This window comes from Lutra lutra, chromosome 6 (genome assembly GCF_902655055.1).
Source record: "Lutra lutra chromosome 6, mLutLut1.2, whole genome shotgun sequence".
In the NCBI taxonomy this organism is placed as follows: domain Eukaryota; kingdom Metazoa; phylum Chordata; class Mammalia; order Carnivora; family Mustelidae; genus Lutra; species Lutra lutra.
In genome coordinates this window covers 146503470-146531252 of record NC_062283.1, presented here as the reverse complement: position 1 = coordinate 146531252, position 27783 = coordinate 146503470, and the positions used below count along the sequence as shown (strand labels likewise).

Here is a 27783-nt window from a genome sequence, read left to right as displayed (position 1 = left end):
CAAGTAAAGATAATATATTTTGCAAAATTTCTCTCACTAATTTTACAATAAAGTCATCATATTAGATCTATGAATTGGTCGAATTTTTTTATGTTGGAGAATTCTGTGAATTCAAGTTTGCAAAATTAGCAAGAATTCTGAATAGCAGAGTGAAAAATACACAGAAAAGTCTTTTAAACATTGTGACTAAACCTTGGGAAATGCTGGAGAGTAGAAGTGCTTTGATTAAACCTTTTCTGCTTTCAAAATCTACCATTATGAAAATAGTTAGATGAATAGTTCAGGGAAGATGAAAATGAGTATGACTAACTTCCCAATGCTGACACCAAATTATGTAAGTTCTTGGGGCACCTGGGTGGTTCAGTTGGTTAAGTGTCTGCCTTCAGCTCAGGTCATTATCTCAGGGTCCTGGGATCAAGCTCTCTGATCAGTGGGGAATCTGATTCTTCCTCTCACTTTCCCTCCGTGTTCCCTGCACCTGAAATAAATAAATATAATATTAAAACACACACACACACTACACACACACACACACACACACACACACAAATTATGTAAGTCTTCAAGAAATGTCAATGGATCCTATGGCTTTTCTTTTTCTTATTCTCAAGTCTTTTGTGGTTTCATTCAACACTTTCTAATAAGACATGTTGCCTCTCCCAAATATTATTGTGCTTTCTTACTCATAACCTAATTCTATGAAATTAGATACTTTGATGAGTATGGAGTAGACATGTCAGAATGGTCCACACTCCACTCTACATTGGAAGTCCTTCCCTTAAAACAAAATCCAAACTTATCATCAGGACTTATTTGGGTACAATGGAAGAAGAAGGGCATTTCCATTCTCTGGGTATGGGGGGAGTCAGGTGGGAAGACGGTAAAGGAGAAAGACTGAGGACGGTGGGGCAGAGCAGGCCTGCAGGGGGCTGGAGGACAATGGAGGGCGTAACCCAGGAAGTCCCCTGACGTATATGTCATCCGTGTCAGTCTAGGGCCACTGGTTACCACTTGTCTCTTTCCATTCTTTAACCAAGAGGGCGCAGTGGTGCAAGCCAAGGAGGGAAGAGTTTGGGCTCCATCACTGGAAACAGAGATAGTGTAAGTGTGAGGATACAGAAGACTTCTGAGAACCCATCAGGTTCCTCGTGTACATGAACTAGACCAAGAACAACTGCCATATGGATGCCATTCCCCCCTTTTGCTAGCTGTATGAGTTTGCTGGGGCTGATGTAATAAAGTACCACAACTGGGTGGCTTCAACCAACGGAAATGTATTCCCTTACAGCCCTGAAGATGAGAAGTCTGAAATCAAGGTGTCAGCAGGGCCATGCTGTCTCTAAGAGAAAATTCTTCTTGCCATTTCTAGCTTCTGGTGGCAGCTGGCAACAGCAGCACCCAGTCTCTGCCTCTGTCTCCAGGTGGTCTTCTCCCTAGGACTCCTCTTCTCAGGACAACATCAGTCATATTGGCTTAAGGGCCTACCCTACACCAGTATGCCTCACCTTAACTGATTATATCGTCCTCTCTAACCAGATTTCTTTGCCCTCAGGCATTTGCCTCAAAGCTTATGGGTCTGCTCTGAATTAAAAGATGGGTCTGAGAGGTGCTGCTTGTTTGTTTGTTTTACTCAGTTTGGGATTAATGGAAATAAGTGTTAGGTATGCCCTTTGACTCTGGCACGCACATCTGTGTCCAAATTCCACATCATAAGCAACTGAGAGGTTACAAATGCTGTTATCCTCAGAATTATGGAAATGAACATCTCAACTGGATTCACTCTCTCTTTGAAGAAAGCAGTCCAGCCCAGTTCACTCTTTCCTGGATTTTGGAGAGGTTAAACACCCATGAAAGTTTTTATTGCATTTAGATATTAATCGGGTGTTTGCTTTGCAAACAAAACTGTGTGAGGGTCCTGAGCTGCCAGATCAAAGAGCTCTGAATCCTGAAGGCCCAAGCGTGAAGCTGCATGTTCAGCCTGACTTAGGAGCCTAAGGCCAAACCAACACTCTGCATTTAATTTTACATAAGAAACAAAACAATCTTTAAGACAAGTGTTGTCTGTGAGTAAGGAAACTGGGTACTTAACTGTCTGGGTGTTTTAACCCTAAGAGACTCTTCATCTCAGGAAACAAACTGAGGGTTGCTGGAGTGGGAGGGGGGTGGGAGGGATGAGTTGGCTGGATGATGGACATTGGGGAGGGTAAGGACCATGGTGAGTGCTGTGAAGTGTGTAAGCCTGATGATTCACACACCTGTACCCCTTGGGCGAATAATACATTATATGTTACTTTAAAAAAAAAAGAGTTTCCCTGTGTCTTTCCAAATTAATTCTGCAAAATCTGCCCAGTAGCCTTTGCGGTTCAGTGTCAAGCATGTGTCTTGTATTTCGAAGCACAGGGTCCAGGCCTTTTGTGACGCCCACAGTTACTAACATGGGCATGGACGCCAAGCATGCTCGAGGAGAGAGAAGGTGCAACAGGAGGAAGGTGCCCACCTGGCAAGGCCTCCTGAACCTCATGCCCATCTGACTCTGACTTCCGTGCTTCAAAGAAATAAGCACAAGGTCCTCATTTTGTAAGGAAGAGAACCAATACATGTAAACAAAATGAAGACGTCATTGAGGAGGAAGCCCAAAGGGAATTCCCACCAGCCCTCCTACAGCCAGCCTCAGCAGGAAGGTCGCTACAGTGGGCTGATTGAGGAGTGACCTCCTCTTCTGGCCTTGGCCCCATCCCTGCTTGGAAAGTAACCACCTGGCTGTGGATCACAGTAAGTGGCCACCAATGGAGTTGTGTGCAGGGTCCCAGAGGCAATGCATTAAGGGAAGAAAGGAGCTATAGTGCACTTCAGGGCTGTCTCTGCAGGTGGGGAGAATTGAACACCTGCTCTGTGGGAATGGGGTGACGTACTCCAGAAGACAGAAGAGGCCAAGGTCAAAGAAAATCATCTTCAAATCTCTGAAGTTCTGTGTTGGAGAGTTTTAACTTAACTTACCTGACCTCAAAAGGGAGCATAATGTCCAAGTGTGTGGAAGATTCTGGAAGACAAGCTCTGATACAATATGAGGAAGATCTTTCCACCAATCTGTAATATCCCATAATGGACCAGGCTCACCTGACATAGGAAGCATTTGCATGGAACTATTTGGAACAGATGTCTATGAGGAATGTAAGCACAGTGCTGTTCTGATGTCCTCTGAGGTCCTTTCCACCTGGATATTCTGGGTCAAAGCAGATCTTTTGCCACTATGCTTAGCCACAAGGCCCTATCCCTAACCAGCTGGCAGTGATGGCAGCAGGGAACTGCAGAAGACCCCAGCAAGTACAAAATGAGGTGGGGCACAAGGAGGAGAGAAATAAGGGAGAAGGGGGTAGAACAGAGTTGGGAGGAGGTCTCATAAGTGACTATGGACCATTGTGAGCCACTGTGCTGGGTAGCCCTGTGTGTTCCTTCTCATCAGCTCTCTGATGTGGGTACAATCACTAGTTTACAAATTAGGAGGACTGCTCAGATGACATGGATGCTCTAGGGCAAGGCTGGACCACAGTCCAGACTACATGGACTTGCCCCTCCTGGCCCCACCTGACCTCCTGTCATTATCCCCATGAACCACAGAGAGCACACAACACACATCACTGTGAGACAATCTTTCTTTAGCCATCCTTGTCTCAGGTAGACATCAACATACCCAAGGGGCAGAGGTGACCCAAGACCACATCCTGCTTTTTCACTATATCTAGTGTCAAAGCCATCCTGCATAGCATGGGACCAAAGAAACCCCCTCTCCCTTGCTAATAGGTCACTAGCTTCTGCCCTGTCAACTTCCAAGGATCCTGGCTTGCTGTTGGGTAAGAGTTTAACTGAACACCTGAACCAGTTCTTGTCCTCTAGTGGGGAGAGCTGAGAAAGTTAGTGTAGACACAAGCAGCCTTCCTCCATGCCTCCAGAAGATAGCAGCCTGGGGACAATATTTATTTACATTGCAAAGGAACCTGATAAAAGATTGAGAAATACTTATGGTATTAATTACAATAATCATCAGATTATGTGGATTAGATGATCAGTCACCATAGGATCAGATTAGCCCCTTATCATACTTATAAGTATAGCACCAACTCCCCACCTCCCCCCACCACAAATGGAAGTGATAGTGCACAAGAGACCAGATTCAAATTGTAACTCTGAGTTAGTTGTTTCTTACACCACCCCATACCCTCATTCTGTAGTTTCTCTCATCTAGTTGTTCAACTGTTTATGGCTTTGCTGAGGAGTCTAGTCTGTCACCTGCCAAGGATGGATGTTACAGTAGCCATGCTGTGGGCTTTGCCCCTATGTTTGTAGTCAATGGAAAATTGTTGATGGCAGGCAAACGATTGCTGTAAGGGATATGAGCTTTTACCTTCTCCTTATCTGATTGATTACTGTAAGTAATTCATAGTGAATTTCAATATCCTTTCTCCTTGGCAAACTACACTCATTTTTGCCTCTCACCTGGTGCCCTCTGCTCACAGCATGAAGATCTGGTGTCTTGAAATGGATCATGTCAATGAGTCAAATCCAGGGTGCGGGTATTTGTAAATGTGCTAGTAAGTGGCAGTCAGGATCACCTCTGGGTTCCTGGGATTGGAGTCAAGTGTCATGACCTTGGTCACTTTTTAAGAGCTTACTCTACTCTATCAGCATTTCTGGTGAATGAGGGGAGGCAGAGGAAGGGAGCACCCCAGCATCAGAGTCTGACTCCTCCTTAGCTGGCTAGCTGACACTGAGGAAGTCCCTATTCCGCTCTGATCCCCAATGTCCTTGACTGTGAAAAAGGAGCATTCACATCAGCACCCAGGGATGTTCTTCAGATTACAGGAGAGAAGTCACGTGAACACAGCACCTCAAAGACGGTGTGGAGCAGGACACGTGCTCCAGAGATGGAGCTCCCTCTTCCCCCTCTTCCATGCCATGCTTGCAGCCACGGGCAGTGGTGCTCATTAAGTCCAGCTCTGGTTTCCATCATCAGTTCCCTGGGGTCAGAGAAGAGGCTGGAGGTGGAGGTTGTGGTGCTAAGACCACTGGTTATGGACCTCTAGGCCCAAAGACACAGCTGGCCATGTTTGACTCCTAGGAGAAACCACAGACCACCTCAATCTCTTCATGTCAGCCACTGCAATGGTACAGACCTCTATCATGTGATGGGCATCAAAGAGGAAGGGGTCCTGGTTCTGGTCATCCGGAGGGGACAACTAGGTCCAACAGGTAGAGATTGTACAGGGACGGTCACCAGTGTTATCTAAGATGGAACTTCCCCATTAGATAGAAATGTTGGGACAATGAAGCTGGCAGCCTTCAAGTTCAAATGGCTGTGTGTGTTGAAGATCTTACTGAGGGATCCATACATTTGACAGAGGTTGGTCTAGGTGGTAACTGGTCCCTGCTGATTCTTCCTAGCTAGGGGATTAACGTTCATGGTGTTCAGCATCTTTGTTCAGATGATTAGATCACACTGCAGGGTTGCAGATAGCAACTTTTAATGCAATATTGGTTGCATGGAGTTCTGACATTCCTTTAAGCTGATTTTAAGAGACATTAGGAGATAAACATGATTCGAAGTTAACAAAAGAATGACCAAACACTTAAAAGAGAGATGAGATGCCCACAGGGATCATAAAAAAAGCTGTAACCTATTCCTGGGAATCTAGAGAGAGCAGGCTTTACCTGGGGCTCTTGATGTTCATGCCCATTGGTATTCCTGGCTTGTCAGCTTCTCCAGCACCCAGTCAGTTTATGGGAGGCAGAAAGAAAACCCAGGGAGGAAACTCACCACCGAGTCTTTGGGCCTAGAGGTCCATAACCAGTCGGCCTTCTTTCTACTGTTGCATCTCTTACCACTGGTTCCTGAACAGTATCCAGGGATTTTTGTTGTACTGGGTGGGAAGAATAACGAAAAGTGCACCTACTCCATTTTCCCTGGAAGCAAAAGTTAAACATGTACTTTTCTTGTTTAACATTGTCTTATCTTTTTGCTGGTTGGTACTATTTCATTATCTTCCCTTTATTCTATCAACAATTTTCTATTTTTATCTCTGCATCTAGTGAGTTCCTCAGGCATGGACTGGAATGTGTTTTTATCTATTTTATCTATTTTTATCTCTGCATTTTATCTCTGCATTTTATCTCTGCATATCTATTTTATCTATTTTTGTCTCTGCATCTAGCGAGTTCCTCAGGCATGGACTGGAATGTGTTTCAGATTCACGGCCATGTGAAGCCACGAGCCTCATCTTGCATAAATGCTTCCGGCACCTGCAATGGCCACAGAATGAGCCACAGCTTTCCAGAAGTCTGGTGTTCCCCGAAGATGAGATCCCTATTCTTTGCAGCCTACCCCTGGCCTTGGATAGTCACGATACAACCAGAAATGTCATCCATTCTTGTGGTTTTATTCTGTTTCTACTGAATAATCAGTGGATATAATTGCTGATGAGCTTTGTCGTTATACCTTTTGTGCCGGAAAAATACTCCCCCAAACTCTTGGATCTACAGAGTTTAACCTACTCACTTAGCCAGTGGCAAACTGGGGCCAGCAGAGGTAGTGATCCTCCCGGCCTGATGTCACTCAGCTGAGCGCCCTTGTGAGTCAATGAAGGTGCAACAGATGTTGACAGGGGCCCAACAGGCACCTGCTTCTTCCTTTTTCAAGAAAACCAAGACGCTCAAAGCTGCAGCAAGGAAGAGGATCCTCAGGAGCCACTATTTTTAGACCCAGGCTATCATACCCACCGACTGTTTGACAGAAGAAAGAAAGAAAGAAAACTGGATTAAATTTCTGGTATTTTAAATTGAAGATCTGTTAACAGACCTCCTTCTCTATGGGGCAGCTTCCCACTAGAGTAAGGATCCTTTTGCACACCAGGAAGATGGGCTGCTTGTCTTGTGTCTGGATGCACCCAACCCCATCCTAAAGCACAGGCTATCCAGAAATATCTAGGACCAAAGAAGAATGAAGATACTCTGGCTGGCTTTTGCACTTGACCTGCACGTGCGGTGAACATTTTCTTCCTTCCTCACCAGTGGGTCAGGGGATGGACACCTCAGAATGCCAGATCAGCATTCTTTAAAATCTTTAAATAAGCAGAATTATAAAATCTGGGGGAAAAAATCAAAACAGGCAGCCACAGCATGGGATCCCTAGTGTACTCGCTGTTGTTTGTAGAATGAGGCCCGGGGTAGAATTTGCAAACCGCTTTGCAGACAAGAGCTCTGACCCAAGACCATGATTCACATTACACTAGGCAAATGCGTGTCCATTCTCTGTAGCACCTTAGAGAAAAGGTTGGCTGTGTGGGTGAGATACGAATATATTAATTTCCCGGACACTGAGTTGACTAGGGAAAGATTACAGGTCTGTGATACGTGAGCGTCTCTGATTTCTCCCCGAGTGATACAGAGGAGGGATTGTTTGTGGTGCAGGTATGAGGTAACACAAATTTGCCAAGAGTGATGTTACAACGAACACAACATCTGGCCCTGTTGCTTGCTCGGGGCGTTTCGGGAGAGCAGCAGGACGCACGTCCCCCGGAGGAGGGCACGGTTGGAAATTAGCCTGAGCAAGGAAAGGTCTGGATCAAAGGCTGGTCACTTTCTAAAGTCAGCTCCCTCCCACCATTTGACTCTTGTGCTGAGCTGGCCGCAGCCTGGATCGGGACACTCGTAGCAGCCCAGGGAAAAGCATCAGGGCTTCTCCTGTCTCCAGTAATAATGCCAACTGTGGATGACATTCTAGAGCACATCGGGGAATTTAACTTCTTCCAGAAACAGACATTTTTCCTCTTAGCTCTACTCTCTGCAGCGTTCACCCCCATCTACGTGGGCATCGTCTTCCTGGCTTTCACCCCAGATCACCGCTGCCTGAGCCCCGGGGTGGCTGAGCTGAGCCGGCGATGCGGCTGGAGCCTGGCAGAGGAGCTGAACTACACGGTGCCCGGCCCGGGGGCTGCCGGCGAGACCTTCCCCGACCAGTGCCACGGCTATGAGGTGGACTGGAACCAGAGCGGCCTCAGCTGCGTGGACCCGCTGGCCGGCCTGGCCGCCAATAGGAGTCACCTGCCGCTGGGGCCCTGTCAGCACGGCTGGGTGTACGACACGCCCGGCTCGTCCATCGTGACCGAGGTAAGCGTGAGCAAGCTTTGCATTAGGAAAACGCCAACAGAGTAGCTTTTCTTAAGGAAGAGGCTGGTAGGGCCTGGTTCTTACAATGTCTGGACATGCTCTTTGGACTCAGAGGATCTTATAAAATCCTAGTTTCCAACAAAAACATGCAGCCTCTTATTTGCCTGGCATATAGGTGAGGTAGTTAAATTTCATCAAATTCTGACAATAATGATTCCAGGGCACGCAAGTTTCAGGGGTAAGAAACAAGAAAAGCAAGCAGAATTCCTGAAAATAATTCCAGGGAAAGGAAAATTGTCAAGCCTCCTCTTTTGTTTCTGGAAGCCCCCCATTCTGGCAGCTGTACAACAGATGGACAGGGGAGCGCTCATGGAACTCACCTGAACGTTGCCTCACTGAGACAGGAGATGTTCTTCCCTTGATGGCTGCTTTGCTCTCTTTGATTTGCTCAAAACGTTTGCATAAAACCATCCAGGGCTGGAGCTTTTGCTAAGGCACTAATTCCTTTATTAAAAACTCCAGTTGACATTAGCATCTCATTATGAAGCCTCATTTTGATAAATATAGAGAAAACAGCCAAAAAAAATGGAGGCCTGCTTTTCTTGGAGACAAAGCAAAATGGGAGGGTACAATTATGCTAAAAATCCAGAGAAAGCCAGCTGCCTGGCTTAATTTAAAAGGAGCGCTTGGGTAATGGGAAGACGCTCTGTCTGAACAGACTTTTAGGTAGAGAAGCTTCTCTTCAGGGGTCCAACAGTTACATGAAACCATAGGCCTGGGTCAGAGATAGAACACCGTACAATTTAAAGAGGCTGTACAGCAGGGCTTAATCTCATCCCTTCGTGCAGAGACGAGGAAGCTGAGGCCCAGAACAGAGAAAAATTCTGCCGAAGGCCACACAGTGCGAGCTAGCAGTTTGCTCTAGAAATCGGATCCCCCCACTTCCGGCCCAGCACCTGTTCTTCCTTCAACATTGCCTCTTGTTCCAAATGAGAGCAAATGTAAGAGCCTGAGAAGACGCTTCTGCTTCCCCTGCCATTAAAGAGACAGCTAAGAGAAGCTGAACAGTCCAGCTTCCTCGGGGCAGTATCCAAATCCCCTTTACACACCCATTTGCTTCTGAGTATTAAAGTTAGAAAGGAAAGGTGTGGAGCACCTGGGTGGCTCAGTCGGTTAATCCTCTGCCTTCCGCTCGGGTCAGGAGCTCGGGGTCCTGGGAGGGAGCTTGCTTCGGGCTCCCTGCTCAGTGGGGATCCTGCTTGTCCCTCTGCCCCTCCCCGCTTCTCTCTCTCAAATAAATAAATAAAATCTTTTTAAAAAAGAAAGGGAAAGTGGAGTATTCACCTTGTATGAGCTGATTTAGCCAACAGAATTTGGCTTAACGACGCACGTCCAAAGAGAATGCTAGATAAATTGTGGGACAAATCTTCAGATTTGTCTGAAGAAAATTTATATAAGCAAGAGAAGAGTTCTTGGCTTTCTGCCATGCCATGCAGCAGGAATACTCAGTGAGTTCCCGGGGCTGAGTTGTATCCAACAGGACTTTGTTTTCTCTGCTGACCCAGAAAACCTTTCACCCCTCTGCAGTTTAACCTAGTGTGTGCCAATTCCTGGATGCTGGACCTGTTTCAGTCGGCTGTGAATGTAGGATTTTTTATCGGTTCTGTGGGTATCGGCTACCTCGCAGACAGGTAGGTGCCCTGCGAATGTGGTGGAATTTTGAGTCGTCCTCTGGTCTGGGAAGCACTTGGATTCACCTGCCCCTGCTTGAATAGTATCCTTTCCTCAAGCATGAAGACCACAGTTGCCTGGCCTCGTGTCAGCCATCTTGACAATTTGCAATTTCTTCTCCTGCTTCCATCAGCACAACCGATGCGAATATTTTCTAGTTCTCTGGGGTCATAGAGGACCATTTCTATCTTAGGCATCAGTTTTTCTTTGTGGGCTATCCAGAGTCCTAGGGTTGGAAGGGGAAGTCATTGATGACTCGATCCTTTTTGTGATTCCCAGTTCATTGGCTTCATCCTCATCGCCCCCGTCTGTGAGCCTGTGGGGTCCCTGAGCTCTCTCTCCTCTGCCTGCTGCTTCTATTCCCAGAGCCAATATAGACTCTCCCTGTGGGTGTCCCTGCCTGGCCCTTGGCATTGCAGGAGTCCTGAACTGGGGCCCGGGCTCCAGATGTAATTATAGGTGTGGAACCCAGACACAATCTGGTAAAAGGGAAACTGGGTCCATCTGCACTGACAGATGTAAATATCCATGCCCACAACATCAGTGTCCCTGAAGAAAGATGAGGAAAGACCTCTCTGTGTAGAACATATAGCAAATGGTCCTCTTAGATGTTCTGTGTCTTCAGGGAGCTAGTTTTCAGTGAGTCGTGTGAATCCATTTGTGCCCTTATGTCTTACTTATCCATCACTTTGTAATCCCAGATTCACTGCGCTGAAAGTTCCTTATAACGCATCTTTACCAGGTTGATGGTCAATTAGATATTTTGAGGAAAAGGGAAAAGAACAGAAAAATTTGCTTTGTAGTTGATACTTTAGCACTCATAATACTATTTAGTGGGTGTTGTCCATGTGCCAGGCACCGTGCTCAACTGTTTGGACAGTATCATTTTCTTTAATAACCAGTCACCCAGGAGATTGTTATATAGAACTATAGAATAAATGTATATAGTCTAATTTATTTAATACATTTATATTTATTATAAGATAAATTTTCATTTATTACAAAATATAAATATACATTTAATTCTGAAATAAATAGCAAATACACTTTATGCTTGTTGCTCTCCCCAACTATATCTGTGATGCAAATAAACCCAAACCTATGAGCATTATATTAAATATAAATCGAATATTTTCTTTGACTTTGCTATATTTTCAGGCTGGAGGAAAACTTGCAACTGAGTTAAAGATTAATAGCAATAGCTTAATCTATCCTCTCCCAGGAGCATCTGCAGTTTCACAACCTGCCCACCTCACCACCCCCCTACCACCCCTGTGGCAGCAGAAGGCCACTGAGGCCACTGGGCCACAGGGCAGCTCTATCCCTCCATCCTACATGACACTCTTTACTTTCTTTAAACGTCTGCTTAGCCTGCCTTCAAGGGTTCTTCCTGGGACTTTGTGTGGGAGGCTTGTGAGGTAAAGGGGAAGGTCATTGGTTTTATTTTTATTGCCCCACAAGTGAGGTCTGTGGTTTGGAGATGACTCTGTTAGGAGTTAGGAGAGCTGCCGGCAAGGGGCAGTCCAGAGTCTGCCTTGCTCCGCAGTGTCTGTCTGGCCCGTTGGCTCCTCACCCCCTCTCCTCTCCCTCGTTCCCTGCAAGGCAGAGATACTAACACTCAGCTGCCAGGATGGAAGTGAGCAAATAAGTGACTGAGCCTCACGGCTGGTTAAATAAATGAGTTAATTATTCTCATCCCACTCAAGGAGTAGGAGACCGGTTATAATTCCCCACTGACAGTGCATTCCTGATTACAAACCTCAGTCAATTATCCCCCTCTTGGATACCTCATTATTTTGTTCCTATTGTTGAAATATCCTATGCAAAGCTGATGACTCATTATCCTTCCCCAAAAAACGATGTCCAAAACTCCGTTTCTTTTTCTTAAATTGTCTGACGTTTGGGTGGTTGTTGCCTCTTCTTTTCTCTTCTGCTCTGGTATGCATGTGAGAGTGGGCAACAAGACAACAGCCAGAGGGAGAAAAAGAAAGATCAAGTTATCTTTTGCATACTTAATGCCTATTTCTGGACAATATTCAGATTTTTTATTAACATATAGTATTATTAGCCCAGGGTACAGGTTCTGTGAATCGCCAGGTTTACACACTTCACAGCACTCACCATAGCACATACCCTCCCCAATGTCCATAACCCCACCTCCCTCCAATATTCAGATTTTATACAAGGGTGTAAGAATCTCATGGAAGCTCATTTTATGCTACAGATTAAACTAATATTAAACAAAACAGATTGTCTTTTATGATGTTTTCAAAACATATGAACAGTGATTAAGGTAGCTTTAAGAAGAAAACCAGAAGGATATTATGAAAAGGTTGTAAATAAGGACACTGAGGTTTACACCATGTCAACTTTCTGAAGGTCAGTTTGTAAATAGACTGAAGGGAGAAAGAATGGGAATGTGGTAGAGAATTTGAAAATAAACCTTTTATAATATATCTCATGATGTCATCATTCAAACTTCCTAAGGAATTTTTTTTGTAGTAATCACCTGACACAAAAAGTAATCTCTCACAATTCCAGATTTGTTACTCCACTGATCAGTAATTATATGTTCTGTATTTAGTGGCATACCTGTAAAAGTTTAATGCCTGGCCTCCTGAGGGATAAAGCCCTGATGTATAGCACTTGCTGATTTCCATGGTGTATATAATCCCACCATGGTAATTTCTAGCTACCAAAGTGAGGTCACTGAACACAGACTTGGCTAGAAATATGCACCATTTTATAGCATTTCCACTGTACAGATACAACAGACAGAGGTAAATAATCTCATGAGCATAGATTATGTTCAAACATGGTAAAATAATTAGGAAGCAATGTTTTTGCATATTTATTATACATGTTTTTAATATAAGTGCATGATAGAATTTTTAACAATTAGCTGTCAAGTTTTCTGAAAGCCTAATAATCAGCTCTCAAGAGCCAGCACCCTCTGTCTATATTTCATGATGGAACTAGATCAGAGCATAATCAGAGTCCCAGAGGGTCATAATCAAACTTAGTCAACTCTCTGAAATCTTCCAAAATAAGCTCTCCACCACCAACTATGTGCCAGGCACTGTACTAGGCATCCTGATATGTTCTATGTCATTTAGGATCCTAACAGCCTTTATTTTTTATTTATTTACTTACTTTAATTTAATTTTTTGTTTCAGTGTTCTAAGATTCATTGTTTTTGCACCACTCACAGCTTTTTAAAAATAATATTCTTATCCCCAATTTGCAGATGAGGAAATTCAGTGAAATGAAAGTGGTTCTTCCCAATTTAAGTGTGCATATAAACCCCTGAGATCTTGTTAGAACTCAGATTCTGATCCAGTGGGTCTAGAATGAGTCCAAGCCTGTGTTGAGCCACTCCCCGGTGATGCTGATAAGCCCTGGGCCACACTGAGTAGCAAGTAGCTAATAGACTTATGAAGCCAGCAGTACTGGAATCCACCCCTCTCCCCTGTTTTATCTCTTTGTTTTTCATTTAATCACTTATGTGGTTCTGCTGTGGGGAGAAGAAGTCTCAAGATGCAATCCCAGATCTCCAACTCTTCTTCCAGCCATCCATATTTTTGTAATAACATTATGTCCTTATTTGGAACATGTCCCCCACTGAAGTTATTTGCATCATAGATTTGATTTTCTGAAGGTTTCCATGCTCTGAGTTTGTGATGGTAAATATACTCTCTTATCAGCCACAGGATTTATTCATCTACAGGAGCATGACAAGTATTGTATGCCCAAGTCAACTTTGGAAGCTAGAGAGCTAGCCTCTGAGCAAATGTTTATAAACTCCTAAAGGGTAAGGAAGGGGTCTGGTGGGAGAAGATGAGAAGAAAGGCTAAAATACTTTGTTGAAATGTGACTTGGGAAGTCTAAATTGAAGGCCAACGAGGCAGGGTTGCCTAGGTGACTCAATCAGTTAAGCTCTAACTCCTGGTTTCAACTCAGGTCATGATTTCAGGGTCATGAGATTGAGACCCACATTGGGCTCTATGTTCAGTGCAGAGTCTGCTTGTGTCTCTCCCTCTGCTCCTCTCTCTGCTTGCTCTCTCTCTCTCTCTTAAAAAAAAAAAAAAAGGCCAACGAGGCAGATGTTTATAGTAAGGAACCATAAACTGAAAATTAAGAAATGAATGGCCAAAACGGGTCTTAAAAGTTTATCAATTTACATTAATTACTCATGAGACTGCGTGATCTCTAAATTTCAGATTTAAAACATTCACATCCCAAAAAATTGTTAATGATGTTGTGGATTATATTCACATAGTCAGTTAATATTGAAATGGTCACTAGAACAAGCTGCCTCCAAGCAGAGCAACTAGTAAAAAAATGTTCATGCCACCATCAAATGCGCAAAGCAAATGACATAAAACGTGACTCTTCAGTTTGAAGTAGATAAGCAAGGATTAAATAAAACACTGGTTTCTATGAAGAATCTTTGAAATATCCATTAATGGCCAATTAGGCCAATTGGAACGAAACAAGGTGGACATGATGACGAGTATGAACAAGTTGTCCCAAGTCAAGTTTCAGAGACCCTGCTTTACAGATAGAAGGCAGGAAATGGGGGGAGACCAAGTGTCTAGTTCTTTACATGTAGTATCTCACTTAATCCTCTTGTCAGCTGAGTCAGATAGGTCTTTACCAGATGAGGAAATGAAGGTTGAGTAATTGGCCGATGTCATAGTAAGTAGTAAAGCCAAGATTCAACCAGATCTCTAAGTTTTCCCCTTCTCTGTGTCCTGGTACACTCTCCAGGTCCCTCAGCTGATGAAACCCAAGTCCCTCTGACTGAAGGTGTGGTGGAAGCTACCTGCTGGGGTACTTCATGACAAAGACCCCCAACTCCCACATCACAGCTAACACCAGAGACCTTTTCCATGGAGATGGGCAAATACCACAAAGTCCAAAAGCAGTGTTGAAAATGGATGGGGGATTACATTAACCACTGAATTTTCTTTTTCCTCAAGTAAAAACTTCTCTTGGGTGGGCAGTTGGTTGAGACTGTTAGTGCAAAGGCCCAGCTGCTATGATGATGGAAGACCCAGACGGACCCTTAGGGCATTCAGCAATGGGTGGCCTGGAATAATCACCCCCTGCCTGAATACCCTCCACAGTGTGGGACGGAGAAGTTTCGCTAGCCCTGGGGTGAATGGGTCTCATTGTGAATAGAATTTTCACAGAGTGCCCTGGGAAAAGTATTGAAGCAAACTGACCTGAAGTCAGTGATTCTCTTGGTGGGCACCAGTCCGAGCCTCCTGAGTTTGCCTAATTCAGAGCTAACCACTCCTTAAGATTTCCATAGCTTCCATGCCATTTTCTACAATCTTCATGAATCTAATCTAATTCTGTGTTCTCTCTTTCTCTCCCTTGCAGGTTTGGCCGCAAGCTCTGCCTCTTGATCACGATCCTCATAAATGCTGCATCTGGAGTTCTCATGGCCGTTTCCCCAAACTATACATGGGTGTTAATTTTCCGTTTGATCCAAGGGCTGGTCAGCAAGGCAGGCTGGTTAATAGGCTACATCCTGAGTAAGACTTGCTTGTGGCTGTGGCTGTGGGAACAAAGCCACATTGCTGTCAAAACGCTCAGGAGACGGGAGGGGGCTGTGCCAAAAAATGGACCCCGCCTCAAAAAAATGTTGAGAGATTTTCTTTTTTTCTGTATCAGAGGATTTCTAAAATCTTTTCAGTCAACTCATTCTGCATTCTTCCTCTAAAGAAAGCAATGAAGGCAGAAATGAGGGTAAACATCATACCACCCAGAATCTAATATAACTTCTTAGGAAAAGGTTTTCTGTACCCTGGGGTGTTACACAGAGAGAAAATCTAGCCTACTGTGCCGAACATAAAGAAAATTCGCAGTAAGAGTTATGTCAGATTTACAAGGGACTTCTAGGAAGTCACTCTTACCTCAAACTATATGCACCGTAAGGGGAGAATATGAGCTCTGTGGGGAATCTAAGTTCCCCAGCCACTTGTCTGTCCAGGAACCACTTACTGTAGCCAGAGTTATGCGGGAGCTCCATGGAGTATAGGAGAACATTTGAATCCTAACAGCATAGTGTCGTTAAAGCCATATTAAGAAAAATTAGCATCCTAATTAGATCTTGGGAATGAACTCTATCTTTCCCTTGGTAACATTCAAATAGCATCCATATGAAAGGAAATGGATGCTTTGAAATTGAAATCATCACCATCATAAAGGCTTCATTATCCATGAGAGCTAGAATATGTGTGCTTAAAATTGTACCTGGTAAAGGTAATCCAGGGAACTCTGTGAGATGCAGAAGGAGGTTGCTGGAGGCTATTATGAGCTGTCTTGGTAGGCATCTAATCTACATGAGGGCAGCAAGGAAATTAATGTACAGTTATTCAATCAATAATTTGGTTTTTAGAACACATGATGTGTGGAAATATGTATAAATTAATTGTATAAATTTCAGCCTTCTGCCCATTAATTTCCCCTCCAGTCCTTCTGGATGTCCTTGAGGTACAACTTGCTGTTTGACCCTTTGCCCCACGACCCTCAGACCCTGCCCGTTACTCCAACCACTTCAAGATATTTCTACTTATTGAGCTCTTACAGACTTTTGTTTAACTCTGTTTTAAATACTTTTTGATCATTTGCAGTATTATATAGAAATATTTTTCAGGTGCATTTCTATATGATTTATAAATAGTTGAAGTCTTTAACATGATTACTGAATGTTTAAACCCAAAGGTCTGTGGCTCATGGAATACCTGGAATTTAAATTCTAATATGTTTGTGATATAGAAATGACTATCCCATAAATCCATGTACTGTGGACTTCACACATCTGTCAAGGAGCAGTCATGGAATGGGAGAAAGCTGATTATTTTACCACCTGCAGTGGGGTGCTGATAACTGGCTTTTGGAAAATAAAACCCCTGATTTTTGGTGTTGTCTGATTTCAAAATTGTAAATACCCCCACCATAACCCACTTTAAAATACAAATGGGCTTAATAACAAACTTGCAAAATTCCTGGAAATTTATTTATTTTTTTTTAAGATTTTTTTATTTATTCATTTGACAGATAGAGATCACAAGTAGGCAGAGAGAGAGGAGGAAGCAGGCTGCCCACTGAGCAGAGAGCCTGATGCGGGGCTCCATCCCAGGACCCTGGGATCACGACCTGAGCCAAAGGCAGAGGCCTTAACCCACTGAGCCACCCAGGCACCCCTGGAAATTTAAAAATCAGTTCTTGCAAACCAGTGCCAGCTAACCAACCAGTATGGAAACCCACTAAACCCACCACCAGGTTTCCAAGCCATTTACACACATGATCACGATTGTCCAGAGAATATTTAACTCATATAAGAAAATGAGTTATATTGAGATGTTCACCTACATTAAAACCACCTACAGTCTCAAGTCAATGTTAGATCCCTTTATTCAGGTCTTAAACTACCATTGCCTTCTTACTCTAGATCAAACTTTTGCAAATAAAAACAACTGGATTACTTTTTTTAAAAAGGCAAAGACAATTCAAAAAAAAAAACTTTGGATTGCTTCAGAAAATTTTTTTGCACGTATCCAAAATCCAGTTGCATTTGCCCTTGAAATTATTCTCTAAATCAAACATTTTGCTCACACTGGCAGTCCTCTCACCCCACCCAATGTGGAATTACAAGATCTTACATTAATTGATGTGACAGCAATAAAAGAACCCAAAGAACATTTGAATTTTTGGAAAGTTGTTTTAAAAAATTCTAGAATTTAGTCTCTTTTTTGAGGTTGGCATGCTAGTCTCCCCAAGGCTGGACAGCCAACTCATTGCCATACCGACTTGCACTGACCATCTGGGCTCTCTCTGCAGTTACAGAATTTGTCGGGCTGAGCTATCGGAGAACAGTGGGCATTGTTTACCAAGTGGCCTTCACCGTCGGGCTCCTGGTGCTGACTGGTGTGGCTTACGTGCTTCCGCACTGGAGGTGGCTGCAGCTCACTGTTACTCTGCCCAACGTCTGCTTTGTGCTCTATTACTGGTAAGCGCACTTGGAACAAAAAAAGGAAATAACTTGAACTATTTCATTTACTGAGAAGGCTGCCTCCCTTAATGCACACCATCCTTCCAAATTCCAAGGTGTCCTTCACTCTTTCCTTTCATGAAAAGCCCAGGTCCATGTTTCAGGGATAAAAAAAAAAAACAATAACAAAACCACAAATGCCAATGGGTCTCCCTCTCTGGAAATTGAATGTCCTTTTACTTTGAGCTTAAGAGTTTTAGATCTGAATCTTTTCACATTATTTATGTGGTGTTTATTTTATTTTTTTGAAGATTTACTTATTCACTTTTGAGAGAGAAAGCGTGCACATGGGGTAGGGGAGGGGCAGAATGGGAGGGAGAGAGAGAATCTCAAACAGACTTCTCGCTGGGCTCAGAGCCCAATGCAGGGCTAGATTTCATGACCCTGAGGTCACTACCTGAGCCGAAATCAAGAGTCGGACACTTAACCGACTGAGCCACCAAGGTGCCCCAATTTATGTGGTGTTTCAATTAACTTCTAGTGACTGTGGTGCCCTTGGCAGAGATTGACAATATTAGTATTCTTATTCTGTCCCAGGGGAGACTTTAGTGTAAGAGAAGATGGAGTGTGGCACTGTGTCACCACTTCTCTACATCCCTGCCCAAGGCAGACATCACAATCAATCCCAGTCCCAATCCCAGATCAGACCAATATGGCACCCCAGACAGACCATGCCAATCAGAGTCATCAAGGCATATGAAATACATTTGTCACCCCTGCTAAGGGACCATGGAAGCAGTGGAAACAGCAGAAACTATCAGAAATCCCTAATGCAAGGTTACCTGAAATAAAGCAAGATGGATGCTGGGTTATCAAGCAAATCCCTCTCCCTTGCAACAAACTACTTTCTGGATGTATCCACCTGTTCTTCCCATAGTCGTCTTGTCAAGAATTAAGTACCTCAACTCTTCCAGGAAGCCTGTCTCCTCCAAAAGCTGGTCAAACTCTGAGACCAACACTTACCCCCCTCCCATATCCATTCTTCCTCATTTATGGCTCTGAAGCCACCCTGCAATGGACTCTTTCTGGTCTTTTAGACATTTGCTCTTCCATCCTCCAATCCATGTTTCATGCTGCATTTCCAAAATCCAGATCCACCATGTTCCTCTCCTGCCCTCAAAGTCTTTCAACAGTTTTATTTCCCTGATGCTTTAGCACAACAGAAAAGACACACCCATTATCTAAGTTCTGACCACCTCTGGAGCCTTCCCTTCTTACCATTTTTACTCAACAGAATCAAATTTAATTTACTTACAAGTCTGCAACCTCCATGAAGCAACCACATTATTAAAAGGTCACTGGCAATGTAGAGTAGAAAACAGGTGTTTGCAGGGAAGAGTGGGGATAAAGAGATTAGATAAGGGACTATTGCCATAATCCTTGTAAAGAGGACAGCACCTGAATTAAGGCACGTGAAGGAAACTGTAAATACGTTTCATCAGGTAGCAATGACAGAGCTTGGTGGAGACTGAATGTGAAGATTTAGAGGGAGGAGGTGCCTTGTGGGTGGAGCAGAGGCTTGTGTGTCTGTATGTGCTGGGGGCACCATTCAGAGATGAGGAACACAGGAGGAGGAGTGAGTTTGGAAGGTGGGATGATGAGGCAAACTTGGGATATGCAGATTGGAGATATGGAAAGGATATGAACATGCGCGTAGCCAGGCATGGATGAACTTAAGGATCAGGAATTCAAGTAAAATTCCCGTCTTTGTTGTAGCTACAGGATGGAGGCAATCACTCAGGGAAAGTGAACAGAGTCAGGAGAGGAAGGGAATGGGGTAGATCACGAGAAAACGCCAAATCCTGAAAGCCTTGCTGAGGAGCCAGGACAGAAGAAGGCAGGGGTGGGGGGTGTTTACCATGATGAGAAGGGAGGAGATGTGGGGGCAGAAGGGATGTAGCAGTCACCAGAGGAGGGACTTCTTGAAGGCTGGCCTTAATCAGGCTTCCCAGGTGGGGCTCCTGTCCCTTGCCCAGTGACATTACACACACATCTCTGTAACCCCATGTCTTACTGCTTTTTGGGAATCCACTGTTCACTTGACATTGAGAGACTTGTCTGTCTGTCCCAGTAGGCTGTCAGCTATCAGAGGGCAGGTAACATTAGGGGCCCTCTGGCTCAGTTTCCTGTCCAGGGCCAGAGAGCCATAGCCACGCCCCCAGCAGATGATTATTCACCCTCTGCTTGGGCACTATTATGGCTAACTCCTACTTCATCTTCAAGCAAGCCACTTTACTGTAGAACCCAAAGCTCATGTTCCAGAGACTTCTTTTTGAGCTAGAAGTTACATTCCCAGAAAATGTACCCAGAGCTACAAATTCTTCACTTAGAGCTTCAAAAAAAGTCGTTTCTATTCTCCCAGGTAGTTCTTGAACTATCTGGATATGCCTCTAAGAGTCCACCCAGACTCTCCCCCTATGGGTTGGCCATTTATGGTTCCTGTCTTCTCTGACCTGGTTCCCAAGTCTTTCACCCTCTTGGCCCTTCAGCTCATGCAACAAAGGGCTGAACTGACTCTGCTTCCTGAGCTGTGGGTGACTGGGCTGAACCTGTGCACCAAATGTGATCTAGGAAATTTACGCTATGGTGTTACAGCAGAAAGGATGTGCTCTGTCAGCTGTGAACTGATTGTGGCTGAGCTCACCACAATTCCATTCCTAATGTCAAGTCTTAATCAGTTGTATTGATTCCTGTCTCCATTGCACTCCCACAAACTTCCATCCCGAGTTCCCTTAAGCCCCATCTCTCAGAGCAGCTGTTCCAAGAGTGCTCTCCAAACACAGATCCAAATGGCTAGCATCCTGCTCAAGGAGCTACAGGGATTCCCTGTCTGGCCAGATCCACCAGCTTGCCTCAAACTCTTACCTCCTTCCTTTGAGAAATCAGCTCTCAGAATAATAGATATAAAGCAAATACTTGCTTTCCTCCAGAACGGAACTGCATCCTTCCACCTGTACCTCTGCCCCCCAGCTGTCACCTCTCAGCACTTTCCAAGCTCTAGCCAAGCCAACCTACTTCTCCTCCCTCTAGCACAGGGCTGGGTGGATATTCAGTTGACTTCTGCTTTGCAGAGTCCCACTGGGAACTCTCTGAAGAGGGGACCTGCAAGGTTCCTGTACAAGGCTGAGTAGAAGTCAAGAGGTGAAGATGGAAAAACCCACATACTACAACCCCTCCCCGCTGAGTAGGGAGCCTGATGTGGGGCTTAATCCCAGGACTCCGGGATCATGACCTGAGTTAAAAGCAGATGCCCAACTGACTGAGGCACCCAAGCAGCCCATGCAATATTGTGTTATTAACTATAGTTGCCATGCTATACATTATATCCTTAGGACTTATTTATTTTGTAACTGGAAGTTTGTGCCTTTTAACCCCTTCACCCATTTTGTCCACCTCCTCCCCTAACAACCACTAATTTGTTCCCTGTATCTATGAACTTTGTTTGCTTTAGGTTCAGTGTATAAGTGAGATCTTACAGTATTTGTCTTTCTCTGACTTACACACTTAGCAAAATACCCTATAGGCCCACCCATGTTGTCACAGATGGTAAGACATTGTTCTTTTATATGGCTGAATAATATTCCATTATATATATATGTGTGTGTGTGTGTGTGTGTGTATGTGTGTGTATATATATATATATGTGTGTATATATGTGTATATATATACCCTTAGGTTGTTTCCATGACTTGGGTCTTATAAATAATGCTGCAAGAAACACAGGGGTATGTATACCTTTTTGAATTAAGTAGTTCTATGTCCTTCTAATAGATGCCCAGAAGTGGAATGACTGGATCACATGGTAACTCTATTTTTAATCTTTTGAGGACCCTCCACACTGTTTCCCCCAGTGGCTGCCCCAGTTTGCATTCCCACCAGTATAAGTGTTTCCCTTTCCCCACACCTCTGTCAGCTTTTGTTATTTCTCGTCTTTTTTATTCTAGCCATTCTAAGAGATGTGCAGTAACATCTCATTGTGGTTTCAGTTTGTATTTCCCTGGTGATGAGTGATGAGCATCGCCTCACGCACCTGTTGGCCATCTGAATGTCTTCTTTGGAAAAATGTGTATTAGGATCCTCTGCCCATTTTTTAAAAAAGATTTTATTTATTTGTTTATTTGTCAGAAAGAGAGAGAGAACACAAGTAGTCAGAGAGGCAGGCAGAGGCAGGGGGAGAAGCAGGCTCTTTGCCGAGCAAGGAGCCCGATGTGGGACTCGATCCCAGGACCCTGGGATCACGACCTGAGCCGAAGGCAGCAGCCTAACCCACTGAGCCACCCAGGTATCCCTCCTCTGCCCATTTTTAAAGCAGATTTTTTTATTGCTATTGAGTTGTATGAGTTCTTGGTATATTTTGAATATTCACTCCTTACCTGATATATGATTTATAAATATTTTCTCTCATCCAGTAGGCTGCTTTCTCATTTTGTTGCTCTCCTTTGCTGGGCAGCTCCCGCACAATTTTATCTCCTTTGTAGACCCAACTGAACCTCACTGTGTAAGATCTCTCACAGGGACAGGGGCTCAGGAAGACCCCCACATCCCATACTGAACAGCACTGATAACACTTGTGCTAAACCTTAGGTGCATCCCTGAGTCTCCAAGGTGGCTGATCGCCCAGAACAAAAGTGCTAAAGCCATGAGGGTCATGAAGTACATCGCAAAGAAAAATGGAAAACCTCTGCCTGCCTCCCTTCAGGTGAGCAAGCAGCTGAACTCTCAGATCAAGGAACAGTGACAGGAGGGTCTGAGAAAGCCATGCATTCTCAGTGGGGAGTCACAGAAGGGGCTCACCATATGCAACAGGGTAGTTCTGTTGTACTAGGCTTCATGGTTCCTGGTCAAAAATTCTAAATCAATCAAAAACATAAAACTAAAAGGAAACCAAAAATCACTTAAAGGCAAATGAGAAGCTTCTACTGTGTGCAGCCCAAGGCTGTGGGGTCACTGGTACCAGGTACCCCATGTCTTCCTTCCTCGGGTGCTCATTGGCATGCTCAGGGAGGGGGCTTTTTCCAGGAGGAAGAGTCTTCAGACAGAAATCATTTCTTGGAATTTTAAATATTTTTGATAGAAACTTGCCCCAGAATGTTCTGTGCAGTCTCCTGCCTTCTGAAATAAAACATATCACGGGGATGTCCATCCATTTTCTCCACGTTTCGTGGTTTTGCCTTTGGAAGACCTCATCGTCTTTAGCTGAAGCCTTTTGATCCAACAGGGGCTGGGAAAGTGAAAATCAAGCTGATTAGAAAACCCCATCAAAGTAAGAGTAATCGTCTCTGTGCCAGGAGCTAAGATAGGTTACCTGTAAGCATTTATGATTTTCATGACTGTAGAGTGAGCATTTGGGGAGTTGAAGCCCCCCCCCCCCGCCTTTTTTAAACTTCCTCTTCAGTTTCTGGGTGGTTGGGCAGATCCTCTTTACCCTGGATGACCAACATAGCCCTCATTCTTAAGTTTTAGATCCTTTCAGAAATCTGTCAGGGACTAAAGCACGTGTGAATCACTGTCTGGCCAACATGCAGAGTTCATTCACGTGAGCGTCGTGAGTCTGCTGAACGTTCTTGCCCTCGCTCCTCAGGCTTGCAGAGCGCCCCCCCCACACACACACACCCATGTTGCTGTAGGAAAGAGTGGTTTTCGCAAAGGTTTCCTTCCCAAACCCTGGAGATTGAATCTCAACTCCACCACCTACTGTTTTCTTACAGCACAGGGCTTCTCAAACTTTAATTAATATCTGTGCACAGGATGCCCCTGGGGATCTTGCAGAAATGCAGAGTGGTTCAGCCTGTCTGGACAGGTGCCCCAGGTCTTTCATTCTAACAAGCTCTAGGTGATACAGAGCTGCTTTGAGTGCCAAGGTCCCAGAGCAGAGCCTCCTGGTCCGACAAAGAGCATGCCCGGTGCCATCAGCCCTCAGGACCCCTGAGCTGGGCTTCGTTCTGCCCCCTTGTGCTTGACCAGTGCCGCTGGACATACGCGCATGAGTGACCTAACTCCCCCTAGCCTAGCTTCCCCTTCTCTGGAAGGGGGTAAAAAAGATGGAAATGAACTTCCAGGATAGCCAAGGTTAAATGAGCTAGTAAGTGTGAAAGGCTCATTAGAAACCCTCAGCAGGTGTCAGGCAGGTACTGTCGTGATTCCTTGTCTTACTCAGGGACACCGTCTTTGACCACACAAAGCTGTTCCTGCTGTTTTTATCCTAGAGCCTCAGACCTGATGAGGAAGTTGACGAGAAGCTGAATCCTTCATTTCTTGACTTGGTCAGAACCCCTCAGATAAGGAAACATACTTTGATCTTGATGTACAACTGGTAAGGAAAATTTTTTACTTTAAAATCCCTCTACTTACTTTCTTTCTTTCTTTCTTTCTTTTTTTTATTTTAAATCCCTGTCATCCACATTAGGGGAGGAACAAAGAGAGCACTGTCACACAGCCTAGATCCAGTACAAATATGGACAGTGGACGCAAGGGATCTCATTTATAGCCACGTTTTCTGATACCACTTTTTGAGATAGGTGTTTGAAATCAGCTTACAGTCTCAAAGCATAGATAAGTATGTTCTCAACTTTGGCATTGCCTTAGAATCTCCTGCGAGATTATAAAATACCAATGCCAGAACCTCCACCCTGGCCCCAGAAAATACTGATTGAATTGGTCAAGGGAAGGGTCTAGGCACCAATATTTTGACATTCTCCAGGGGAGTCTGATATAGAGCCCAACCTGAGAACTACTGGTTCTATACCTATAATGAGTATAGATCTCTCCTTATTGCACAGGGCTAGCAAGGAAAGGGTCTTTTCCCTTTCTTGTCTATTGGAGAAAGAAGTAAACTTACAAAGGAGAAAAAACCACAAGGAATAATCCACGAGCTCTACAGTCCAGTGGTGATGCATGATCATTTCTGCTATCTGCAGGCTGTTCCTAGAGCTGTGAGCCGTTCACTCAGCACCAAGCCTTCTTCAGTGCAACTCGCTTTCCTTTTAGTGTGTCCCAGGACTCATGCTGGCCACAAGAAGATTTGGAACCATAGACAGAAGCAAGTCTCCTTAGGAAGTCATTTAGCAACCTTATCAATACTACTTTTAAAATACAGCCAGGAAATTTGGCTTCGTACCCTTCTTTCCTTTTCTGAATAGTTGTGACTCTTGCCCAGCATCCTCTTATTTGTCATTATAGATAATGAACACTTCCAGTCAACAAAACACAACCAAAAAACACCATCAAAATGCTATGTATTGTGTTAGAGGAGAAATCAGCAAGAAGGGAAGTTGTACCCATTTGGGGATTTGGTACCCTGTTTGGGTCTCTAACTTCCTAATATTCGAATTAAGTAGTCCATCCCTTTGATCCCAATTCCATTAGAAGACCACAAAGAAAGAAAGATTTAACAACCACTAATAACCTGAGACAGTTTTACCAACTAAGTCACTTTAGAAAGACATGTCTTCCTACTTTTCAATTTGGCCAGGTAGTGTTATCCTAATTGCTTCTCCTGTCCCAGTTCTGGGGACCCAGTCAGCCACTGTGGTGGGCCAGATCATGTAAAAGCAGTAGAATGAAGGGAAGAGCAATAAGAAGATGACACAGAAAGGTGATCCACGATCAACTCTTCTTTTTCCAGAAGCTTCTCCTTTTTGATGACTTGCTTCTGGAGCTTGGCTTGACCTGAGCTTCTCCTCTTTGCTCAGGTTCACAAGCTCTGTTCTCTACCAAGGCCTCATCATGCACATGGGCCTTGCAGGGAGCAATATCTACTTGGACTTCTTCTACTCTGCCTTGGTGGAATTCCCAGCCGCCCTCATCATCATCCTCACCATAGATCGTATAGGTCGTCGGTCTCCATGGGCTGCATCAAATATGGTGGCTGGGGCAGCCTGTCTCGCCTCGGTTTTCATCCCTAATGGTAAGTGTCAAGCCACGCTAGCGTCTTGTCTTCCAAGGCCCCAAGAAGAGGGGATGTCACAACCTTCTGATAGTAAGATGATGTAATTTATCATCCAAGTCAATTTGGAAAGAATGAACACAGTATCTGGGACCTTCCTGAGCAAACTCAGATGGTCACCCTGTCTTTAAGAACAATTGTACCTAACAGTTACCTACCGTAATATAATCACTATTGTTCTTTAATGTGCTATAACAAGAGACTAAGAGGACACATGCCGTAGGCCATTGATCTGGCCCAGAACAGAGAGCATAGGCTTTGGGGTAGAGCAGGCCCAGGCTTAAAGTCTTATACCCACATTTCCCAGATACTATTTAGGTAACTCCCCTTGAGCTCCCTGCACCATCCTGCAGAACAAATAAGAAAGTTTAGGGAAATGTAACCAATGCACAATTATTCAGTTCCTTTCTTCCCTTTTCAAATGCTTTCTCAATTAGGAGAAGCAAAAACTTATACAACAGAATCCTATTGGCAACGTGGAGCTTTCTTTCAACACTGTAGTTATTAGCATTTATTTAAAATATGCCCCCATTTTGCTGTTTTGGGGGGATGGCCTGTATAAATTAGAGTTGGCCCAGCTTTGTAAACTGGTATAATCCAGTTGTCATTAATGACTGAGGTCTAAAGGGAGTGTTAGAATCTTGTCCAAGGTTACAACTAACAGAGATGGGAAATTTTGCTCAAAAGTCTTGAGTTTAGAGAAGAAGAATATTGCATTCTCATCCCATTCTGGAATGTGGACTCTCCCATCTGGAGTACTGTTTGCAGACCAGGGATTGTGTACAGTGTGTGTAATTGGTGCATTTTTGCCCTTCAGGTCTCCATTGGCTAAGAGTTATAGTTGCGTGTTTAGGTAGAATGGGGATTACAATGGCCTTCGAAATGGTTTGCCTGGTCAACGCAGAGCTTTACCCCACGTTCATCAGGTGAGCACATTTTCCTCAACATGAAGAAGATGGGTGGGGTGTTGGCTTATGGGCTAGAACTACGAGTGCCAGCAGATGACACCTTCCTTTTCAAAACACAGGGCAAGAAAAACCAAAAACCAAACAAAACCACAGGGCGAGAGAGGGTAAGAACATTTAAAGGCAGCAGCCAGACCACATCTCACAGTTACAGGGTAGGGTCAAATACAGTCACTGTGAAGTGAGAACAGAAGATACTGGTTTCAAGAGAGGGATTACCAAATGGCCATGGGCAATAGTGATCAGAAACAGCACAAACAAGGGGCGCCTGGGTGACACAGTAGGTTAAGTGTCTGCCTTTGCCTCAGGTCATGATCCCAGGGTCCTGGGATCGAGCCCCATATCCTGTTCCCTGCTCAGCAGGGGGTTTGCTTCTCCCTCTCCCTTGGGCCCTCACTCTCTCCAGCTCATTCTGTCTCTCTAACTCACTCTTTCTCAAATAAATATTTTTTTTGAAAAAAAGAAAAGAAATAAAACAGTATGAACAGGACCAAAGAACAGTGCAGGGAAGACAGATGACCAAAGTAAAAAGTGAAAAATGCTCCCCCCATTAAAAATCTTCAAAAAAGGCTAATATAAAACAAGTACAACAGAATATGAGTGGAATTATGAATCATGCACCATTTATGTGTGTTGAAAACAAGGTGAACACCATTTTTTCAGTTCACAGACACTTTAGCGATTTGGGGAGGATTTATTTGGGGGTGGGGTGGGAATAAGTACTCTATGGTGGAAGCTGGAAATTAAATCAGCTCCCCGTATTTCAGGAATCTGGGTGTCCTTGTCTGTTCCTCCATGTGTGACATCGGTGGCATCGTCACACCGTTCCTGGTCTACCGGCTCACTGATGTCTGGCATGAGCTCCCGCTGGTGGTTTTTGGTGAGAAATCCTCAGACATATCTTTAAATGAAAACCT

General features: G+C 44.3%; 1 protein-coding gene across 1 annotated transcript in view; it reads left to right on the top strand.

The window, feature by feature from the left end:
• Window positions 1-7484: 7484 nt before the first annotated feature.
• Window positions 7485-27783, top strand: part of SLC22A2 (solute carrier family 22 member 2) — a 32120-nt gene continuing 11821 nt past the window's right edge. The window contains exons 1-9 of the mRNA XM_047735010.1: window positions 7485-8160; window positions 9748-9851; window positions 15280-15434; window positions 17746-17914; window positions 22541-22655; window positions 24163-24269; window positions 25648-25862; window positions 26719-26827; window positions 27634-27746. Of these exons, the coding sequence (XP_047590966.1) occupies window positions 7750-8160; window positions 9748-9851; window positions 15280-15434; window positions 17746-17914; window positions 22541-22655; window positions 24163-24269; window positions 25648-25862; window positions 26719-26827; window positions 27634-27746 (1498 nt within the window). The 5' untranslated portion in view covers window positions 7485-7749. The remainder of the gene's footprint in view (window positions 8161-9747; window positions 9852-15279; window positions 15435-17745; window positions 17915-22540; window positions 22656-24162; window positions 24270-25647; window positions 25863-26718; window positions 26828-27633; window positions 27747-27783) is intronic.